Below are 9,869 nucleotides of genomic sequence, written 5' to 3'. Positions count from 1 at the left end.
ACTCCAGTCTGGGCGACAGAGTGAGACTCCAACTCAAAAAAAAAAAAAGAATTAATAGTAGGGATCATCTTTTTAGATAATTAAATTGGATCAGATATTTGATATTTTAAAACAATTAAAATAAAATATATCTTTTCCCCCCCAGAATTTCTCAGCTCTTGTCCTTTGCCACAACTCTCTGTTCCCAAGAATCTTCTACTCTTGGCCTTCCAGATTTTCCTTTAGATAGTTTACCAGCTGCAGTTCAAATCCTGGTATGTATAAAATAAATTAATGACTGATATACCCAAATGTGGTAAAAAAAAAAAAAAAAATTGAAAGTTAATCATTGGGAATTAATCACCTCAATTTGTTGTGTCATATTCTTCTATAAATATTGTAAGGCCTGAGATTAATTTGTTGTGCAGTGCAGTAAACTGTACAGAGACCAAGGACATGTTCTGAGCCCCTAAAGAGCTTGAAGCTTTGGAGTAGGAGGTAAACATGCATTCTCAGTAAAATTTCACAGAGGGAAGGAAAACTTTAGCCTGATCAAGTCAGGGGTGTTCTTCGGTGTGAATTAGGCCTCAGAGCTGTCCCTGCCTGAATCAGGGGAGCTGGGGTTTCGTGCTGCTCTAGCACCCATCAGTCATTAGGTCATGATCATCTCAGGGAACATGGCTCTAGGAGTCTAAAGGCTGTTTTTATAAAAAGACCTGTGATAACTGGTTGTTGGAAGGCAAAGCTGGGAGGCACACGGAAAGAATACAAACAGATCTGAGAGAATTTGGTAGAGTACAGACATTGTCCACCACAGTTTCACAAAGGGGATGACAGTCATATTTGGACCAATGGAAAGATCTTCCAGGCACAGGACAAAGCACAAACAATGGTGTTCAATCACCAAAGGGGCTAGTATGTTTGGAGAATTAGAACACGCTGTATCTTTAGAGCAAATGTATGTGATGGAGAGAGAGAGAGGTTAGAAGCCTATGGTGAATGAAGGTACCTGGATTTTAGGATGAGGAAGATGTGGCCCATCGGATGTGGAGTGGGTGGTGTGTGAGAGGATCAGATTTATGGTTGAGGAAGGCATCATTGTTAGCAGTGAGGCCTAGGGAGAACCTGGCTGCGTAGCGAATTAATAGGAAGATTTTATATCAGTCAGTGAGACCCTGAGGAGGGAACCTTTCAAGGTGGTGGGGATACTGTCTTAAGCATGAGACTCCTATTTTTAAACTTGTATGTATGTACGTATATATGGATGGATGTTCTTCTGAGTCAGAGAGTTAGGCATTGTTTACATTGTTCTATACATCAAGAATAGCATTTATCCTTTTCTTTATAAAATCTTATACTTTTCATTTTTTTCTTTCTATGTAAGTGGATAATAAAATTCTTTTTAAAATTTAATTTTAAAATTGTGGGGTACAAGTCAGGATTGTGTACATAAGTGGCTTAGGTGCAGGTGAAATTTTGGGTCATTCTTTTCATTTTTGCTTAGAACTTTTTACTTTGAAAATTCTCAAACTTAAAAAAAGTTGAAAAGTAATAACACACCCATAATCTTTTCACTTAGAGTTACTTATTTTTAGTATATTGCCACATTTGCTTGCATGTGCTCTCTTTTTTTTTCTGAACCATTTGAAAGTAAATTGCATTCAGAAGTCTTAAATATTTCAGTATGCAACTTCTAAGAATTAGGAGATTGTTTTACATAACAAGAACACTGTTATCACACTCCATACCATAGTAGTAGTAATTCTATAATATCATCTAACAGATAGTTTATATTGAAATATCCCCAATTGTCTCTGTCAATAGACTTTTTAAAAAGTGCGTGAACAGAACTGAGAATGTCATTGAGGGGGAGGATTTGGGGATATTGAAGACTTTCTAACTTTGCAGTTATAACTTTGAAGCTAAGTGAATGCAAATCAGCTGAACTCAAATTAGGTATAAAGGAGGATGAGGTACTTTGGGATGAGTAGGGTAGAGAAATGTGTTTTCAAATGGGGGTCTGTGAGAGTCATACAGTCACATGAAATAAACAATCGAGAGTTCAGGTCTAGAGCTCAAGAAAGAGGCCAGGACTAGACAGAGACATTTAGGAGTCATCAATACATAGATAGATGAAAGATAGGAATGGGAAAGTTTATCCTGGGAAAGGGAAACGCATAAGCAGAGAAGGGGAAATAGTGACTATTTGCTTTTGTGAACTTCCAGAAAATACCAGAGACCTATTGGTTATTTTTATAAGCAATTTTAATATCATGTGTACATGTCAGATACATTTCCTGTGCTTATTTTAGATGTTGCTCATTCCTATTATATTTTTGCTCCTTAATAGGATTCCTTTCCTATGATGTCAATAAAGCATCCAATCCAGTGGCTTTATCCATACACTATTTTACTAGGACATGAAGGCAAGATGGCTGTAGAAGGTGTTTTAAAAGTGAGTATCTGTTTCCCTTTCTTTCCTTTATTTTCCCATTTTCCCTTCTCTTGCCTTTCCTTCTCATCTCTCTCTCTCTCTTTCTCCCTTCCTCTTTGCTCCTATTTTTCTCTTACCATCTTTCTTCCTTCTTCTTGCCTTTCCTTCTCTTTTTTCCTATGTATGGAGGCATTGGCATGCCAGTAATAAGAAAGCAGTGATCGGCAGCAAGCATGGGGGCGTCTGGTGTGGTTGGGAAATTGATTACATTGAGCAAATGCAATACACCTATTGAGATGCTTTTTTCTCTTCTCAAAATAGTTTTTGAACTCGTCAATTGTGATGCATTTTAGTGTTTCTGCCAATTTTTGTTTCACCTCTTTCACATTGGCAAAATGTTCCTTTCGAGGAGGACTTTTTTCATCTGGGGAAACAAAAAAAAAGTTGCTTGGGGCATGGGGATCAAGCTATTTTTGGTCAAAAACTGCTAAACCCTCAGGACTGTGTGGGTAGGTGCATTGTCATGGTGGAAGAACCAGTCACCTGTTTGCCACGATGCAGGACATTTCTGCAAATTATAATGCAACCTTCTCAATACTTACAGATAAAAACTTCGGTTGACCATTTGATCCGGAAGAACAGATTCCAAGTACCCAATCCCTCTCACATCACAGAAACAAATGATCATTATTTTCACATTTGACCTTACTTGTTGTGCTTTTTTGGCTCATGGGGAAGTGACAGTTTTCTTTTTTAAAATTTAACTTTTTTATTTTATTTTAAAGATATGGGGTACGAGTCAGGATTGGGTACATAAGTGGTTTACGTACAGGTGAAGGTTGGCCTCCCATTGGACCTCACTTAGCCTGGATTAGGATCAGGCACCCTTATTGATGTTACGTGTTCCCCCCTTCCCTTCCCTGGTAGTGTCCCACTACTGCCAATTCCTTTCTTGTAGTATTATGCTAGATGTTCAAAGTCCACTTATGAGTGAGAACATATGGTACTCAGTTCTTTGTTTCTGTGAGAGATCACTGAATATGATTGACTCTTTTTCCATTGACTAGATTGCTATTTCATTTTGGGTTGTAAATGTAGCACCAAAATTCATCTCCAGTTATGACTCCAGAGGTTATAACAGGGTCAGTCTCCAACTGTTTCTTCAAAGCATGGCACACAGCCAAGTGATTGTTTGTTCAGGCATGAGCAAGTAAGGCACACATTTTGCTGAAACTTGTTTAATGCCCAAGTTTTCAGATAAAATTAGCGGACAGGAACTCCACGACATCATGTCACCTCCACAAGTTTATCAGTAGTCCAATGGTGGTTTTCCAAGATGCCTTGACAAATTCTTACCATGTTTTCTTCAGTTTGGCTGGTTGAAGGATGCCCGCAACGAGGTTGATCATCAGTTGGCATTTCACCTCGTTTAAAATGCCGAAAAACATCTGTAAACTTGTTTTATTCAGAGGAGCATCTTTGTAAGTTGTCTGTAACATAACAACTGTTTGCCACATTTTTTTCCAACAGAAAGCAAATTTCACTGCCACATGTTGTTTGTGTAACTCTCCCATCATGAAGTGGGTAAACACTGAAAGAATCTAAAAAAAAATTTAAAGGCCTCTCACAGCAATGCTAGCTGGTACACTGATGCTGGTGGGTTACTAAAACATTTACCTAGCAGGGGAAGCCTGTACTACAAGGGGCCTGTCCACTAAAAGATAATTCTGGTTTTTGGGGTTCCCTCTATGTACTGTATCTAAGAACAAATAGATACAGTAATAGATATAGATAGTGTGTGTATGTGCATACATATTTCTAGCTGTTCCCTGAGAGAGTCCAAAAACTATGACACCCCAGTAGCAATGAGCACACCAAGTGCCTGGATATAAGTTTTGAAATACCATGCTCTCCTGAAAGAAATCAGGACTCACTGGAAGTAAGTCTGACTCAAGGGTTGGGATAGGGAATTTACAAGATGACAAAGCTTCTAGCTTGAAGTGGCTGAAATCTGGGACAATTTGAGAATAAAAATAAATAATGATGGCAGTTGATTATAATCCATTGCACAAAATGCGAACTTATGAGTCCACACTGATATAAACAAATAGAAAAATACAAGGAGAAGGAACATCTCTTTCTTAGTGTAGAATGCTTACTAACAAATGTAGAAAGAATTATATAAATGGAAAAATTACCATTTGGGAACCATCAGAGTGGTGGTTGATTTAGACAATAGTCATCAAAGGATGTTAAAGCTGGTAGGTGGAGCTTCTATAAGGAACATGTTATTAGCATAATTTCTGAATGTCTCCTCCCAAAATACTCAATCGACTATAAAACAGGAAAGTGGTATTTTTACAGTAATCCACTAGACCAAGTGGGACAGATTGCCGTTGAATGCCTCTCAAGTCTTGTGCTGAGAAGAAGAACATCATTTCTGGCCGGGCTCGGTGGCTCAGCCTGTAATCCCACGCCTTTGGGAGGCTGAGGTTAGTGGATTGCCTGAGCCCATGGGTTCGAGATCCGCCTGGGCAGGCGAGACCACATCTCTACAATAAATCAAAAAAATTAGCCGGGCGTGGTAGCGCGTGCCCGTAATTCCGGCTACTCGGAAGGCTGAGGCGGAAGGATCACCGGAGCCAGCAGGTTGAGGCTGCGGTGGCTGGGAGCGGCCACTGCACTCCAGTCTGGGTGACAGAGTGAGACTCCAACTCAAAAAAAAAAATAAAAACATCATTTCTGGGAAATTTCTGATAGGAGTTGATGATGTGAGTTTGACCATGAGGACATATCATATAATCCTAGATTGAGGGCCTTTGTACATAACAAAAGGCCTATATTTTTTAAAACTGTTCAGGCCATGAAAGATAGGAAAAAACTGAAGAAATGTTCCAAGTTGATGGAGACTGAAGAGATATGATAGCCAAATGCACCATATGTTCCTGTTTTGGATTCTGGACCAGATAGAAACAAGTGATATCGTTGACACAGTTGATAGTTTTTAAATAGAGTCTGTGGATTGGATAGTAGTATTGTATTAAAAAGTCATTTCCTGATTTGGAGGCTTATGGGGTGATTACATTGACCAGAGTAACGTTTTCAGGAAATATGAACAGGAATGTTAGGGATATAGGAGAATCATATCTGTAGCTTGCTTTCAAACTGTTTATAAAAAGACCAATGTTAAAGTGGAGTGAGGGAAGGTGGGGAAATAGGAGGAAGAGAAAAACATGCCAAAATGCTAACCATTGGGGAATCTGGGTGAAGGCAAAATAGAAGTTCTTTGTACAAGAGTATCCTGCAACTTTTGTATAAGTTTGAAATTATTTCATAATAAAAAAGTAAAAAGTGAATATTCAATATAGCTCATATATAACATATACATATACATGTGTTTTTTTTATTTTTTATTTTTTTTAGTTGGAGTCTCACTCTCTTGCCCAGGCTGTAGTGCAGTGGCATGATCACAACCTATCATAGCCTCGTCCTCCAGGGCTCAAGAGATCCTTCTGCCTCAGCCAAGTAGCTGGGACTACAGGCATGCACCACCATGCCTGACTTATTTTTGTAGATATGAGGTCTTGCCATGTTGCCCAGGCTGGTCTTGAACTCCTGGGCTCAGACAATCCTCTTGCTTTGGCCTCCCAAAGTGCTGGGATTACAGGCGTGAGCCACCATGGTTGGCCAAAAAAAAAAATTTTTTTTTAAAGTAAATATGCAGTATAACCCTTGCATTTGTTTATAACTTAATCATTAACTTGAAAAGCAAGTATTTTATATAAAACTATGGAAATTGCTATAGCACTATCATTTGAACTAATGAAGTTTTCATTTTTTAAAATCATACGTGGTTATAATACATAGGGCATGGTTCTCTTTCAAAATATGGGTGGTATAATTCTCTCACATATAGTTAACAGTGGTGTTTTCCAAAAGACCAATCACACTATAAGTGTCTATTTACTTAATTATTATTATATATTAAATTATTGACCCTTGACAGAGATGTATTGACTTACTCAAATTAATTTCTTCTTATGGAAGACGGTTTTTGTCTTTTGCAGTTTGGCTCAAGAGGCAGATTCCTAAGAAACAGGTAGAACGTGGACATCAAGCCGTGTAACTTTATACAGAGAGCCTTCATTTCCTGAAAGCCTAGATTTGACAGCCTCAAGCACATGGAATAGTATTTGTTTCTTCCTTATCCTCGAATCTACATAGAAGCATCTTCAATGTATCTGTTAATAGTGAGAACACAGAAGAGTGGAACTTTAGCTTCTAGTTACTTTAGCAGGATTTTTTTCAAATCAGCTAGTCAAAGAACCCAAAGAAACAATATATTTATTCACTGGTGATGTCAATAACAATAATAACAAAAGTAATATAAAGTTCCTCATATAAAGCTTCTCATAATGAGAAGTATAGTTAGGGACAGAATCTAAAAGAAAAGCATAGAGAAGCAAGTATCACTAATAAAGAGGGAAAGGAAAGTAAAAAACACAGCAGCATAGAATAGCAGTGAACCAGCAACCACTGATGAAAGAGAAGAAAAAGATCTGCTCTGTGCATGCGTGCATGTGTGTGTGTGTGTGTGTGTGTGTGTGAGAGAGAGAGAGAGGGAGGAAGAGGAAGAGGTGGAAGAGGAGGCACAGCTGCAGGAAGAAGAAGAGGAGGCGGAGGAGAGAGGATATTAAGAACCATTTGGAGATGGGGATATTAACTATAGGCTCAAGGAGTCAGGAAACTGCCATCTTCTGACAATCTTGTTCACTTTAAGGTTTATTCCAGGTGCTGGGAAAAAAGAGAACTGGAATTTATCTTTCACTTAATTAACATCTAACCTAATTGGCATTGATATAGAGCAACTAGTGATTAAGATAAAAGGCTGTGATTCCAGATGAACTTCCTTAATATCCTCAGCACGATGCCCAGTACCTTAGAAACATGGGTGCATACTCAGGGAATAAGAAAATGTTATGGAAAAATCTGACAAAATGGAGCAATGTATAAAGGTTTGAGGGAATACAACTGGGAGAACATATTCACTGTCTACATAAGTCAGTTAGGAACAAAGATCTTTATTTTTACAAAGAAACTACTTTGGTGCATTGCTAGTCTCTAATTTCAAAACTAATCAAATTATATAAAGTTATAGAATACATTTCAGGAGTTGAGTTTTCTGAAGAAATTAGCTGGTATTTCCTTTTTTGTCTTTATTTTGACATTAATAAGGAGAACATAGCAAAATGATAAAGGATTCATATTATAAGCAGAAATGATTTCAAATTTGATTGTAGAGTATTTTAAAAAGGAAAAGAGGATTGGCATTAATTAGATAAGAGGAGAAAGAGTGTGGCTGTCTTCTCACCTTAATTCTGTGAAGAGCTAATTAATGGACAGTTCTGACTCCTCAGTATATAGTCAAATGGGAAGGCTTAAGTTCATTTGTCTGATCCTAACCTAGAATTTTCTTTTTGTAAAATAATTACACACTGATATATACAACTAGATTAGAATTTTAAGTATCTTAATTCTTAAGAGAGGGACAGTCTACAAATTGCTATAACTCTTTTTTTTTTTGAGTTGTTGTCTCACTGTTTGTTGCCCAGACTGGAGTGCAGTGGCACACTCATGGCCACCGCAGCCTCAACCCGCTGGGCTTAGGCAATTCTTCTGCCTCAGCCTTCCAAGTAGCTGGAACTACAGATGCACACCACCATGCCTGGCTAGTTTTTGTGATTTATTGTGGAGACAAGGTCTCACCAAGTTGCCCAGGCTGGTCTCGAACCCCCAGGCTCAGGCATTCCTCTCTCCTCAGCCTCCCAAAGTGCTGGGATTACAGGCTGAGTCACCATGCCTGGCCTGCTGTAACTCTTTGTGTTCTGTCCTGGAGCAGTCTCTGTGGCTGTTTTTTATTCTCTTTCAATATTTTCCCCAAAGCGTTTTCTTAAGCTGATGTTCATAGAGGTACGTAGTATTAAGTATCCTCAAGTAATTTTTAATTAAGAGAGGGGTAAAAGTTAAGGAAAAAATGTTTAATCAAGAATTATTATAGAAGTATCTGTGATAATAGCAAGTTGAGAAGGTACATATATTCATACAATAACTTTTCCTTGATAATCATTATTTTCTCTCCCAGATTGATGTAGAAATTAATATATAATTGCATTTGAATTAAATATCCACTCAAATGTTAATTACTTAGACTGTATTTTAAGAAAAAATTATTACTCACTGAAAATGCAATCAAGTTAAAATTCATAACACCTTTCTTTTTTCTGAACAAGCTATAAAAATGACTGGAATGATTTTCATTCCCCAGCTGGTGCTCATCATGTGATGTTCATGCTCTGAAAACCTGTTTCTGTAGTCGTAAAATAACTTTTAGCTTTTAGTTAAGCATATCTTAAGGGAAACACTTTTATTCCGAATCTGCTATACTTTGAGAATAGTATGCTTTATCACAATTTAGTAACAAATACATTCAGGCTTCTAGTAATGTGTCTTGGCTCTTGGTTTTACTTAAGTAGAATTCCATCATAACAATGGTTAAATTAGTAAGTTCCATTGGTGATTTAGAAACGATATGCTGCCACTTATCCATTGATAGTATAATCTGAGCCATAGTTTTTTTTCTAAAAAACTTGGAACGATCTTGAATTTAGTCTTTTCATTCTGTTCAACAAACATTAATTGATTCATTATTAATTAATTAATTCATTATTTGGCAAATTATATGTATTGAGAAGTCTAAGGATACAGAAACAGTTGAAGTCTGATGTCTACTTCTGAGGAACTTACAGTCTTAATGTCTGAGGACCATCAGACACTCCAGTACATAACTATTTTAATATACTAATTTTATATCAATCTAGTGTAATGACAAATAGTTCTGGTCAAAGCAATAATGACCTGAATTTGGTCAGTGAAATAGAAATTAAATGTATATGCAAAATGCAAAATATAAGATAGGTTGGGGGCTATGAGAGAAAGTAAGAAATCAAGAATATCCATGAATCCTACTTTGGACAAGTGAGTAGACAGACATTTATTAATTAATAAGAGAAAGTGGAGAGAAGGAGCACATTTGGGTTGGGGACTAAATCCATACAGGGTTATCCTTTTGAACTTGAGGTTTCCAGGTGGTTTGTCTATCATACTTAAAGATATGTATCTGGTTCTAGAGGTATTTTGATATTAAAAACAAATACTTAAGAGCCATCAATGTGTGGATGTTAATTGAATTCATGGGAATGGATGAAATAACCTAAGAGGAGCAAGTATAAAGAGAAGAAAATCTAGCCAGAGACTGAACATTTCAGGGTTGTTTGGAAAAGAACCTTCAAATCAGGCAGAGGAAGAGCAATGAGAGAGAGAGAAGTACAGCAGCAGAGAGTATTTTTATGAAGCATTGGGAGCAACTGTTTCAAGAGGATAGTAATAGCAACAGTTT

At 37.3% G+C, this 9,869-nt stretch overlaps 1 protein-coding gene across 1 annotated transcript in view; it reads left to right on the top strand.

Annotated features, from left to right (window-relative positions):
- Nucleotides 1–9,869, top strand: part of VWA8 (von Willebrand factor A domain containing 8) — a 256,138-nt gene that overhangs the window by 85,591 nt on the left and 160,678 nt on the right. Inside the window, exons 8-9 of the mRNA XM_008067589.2 lie at nucleotides 146–254; nucleotides 2,330–2,434. Coding sequence (XP_008065780.1) covers nucleotides 146–254; nucleotides 2,330–2,434 — 214 coding nt within the window. The remainder of the gene's footprint in view (nucleotides 1–145; nucleotides 255–2,329; nucleotides 2,435–9,869) is intronic.

This window comes from Carlito syrichta, unplaced genomic scaffold, assembly GCF_000164805.1.
Source record: "Carlito syrichta isolate Samal-C Ts95f unplaced genomic scaffold, Tarsius_syrichta-2.0.1 Scaffold309718, whole genome shotgun sequence".
NCBI lineage: Eukaryota > Metazoa > Chordata > Mammalia > Primates > Tarsiidae > Carlito > Carlito syrichta.
The sequence above is the reverse complement of the archived record's forward strand: the minus strand, read 5'-3'. Positions and strand labels throughout refer to the sequence as shown.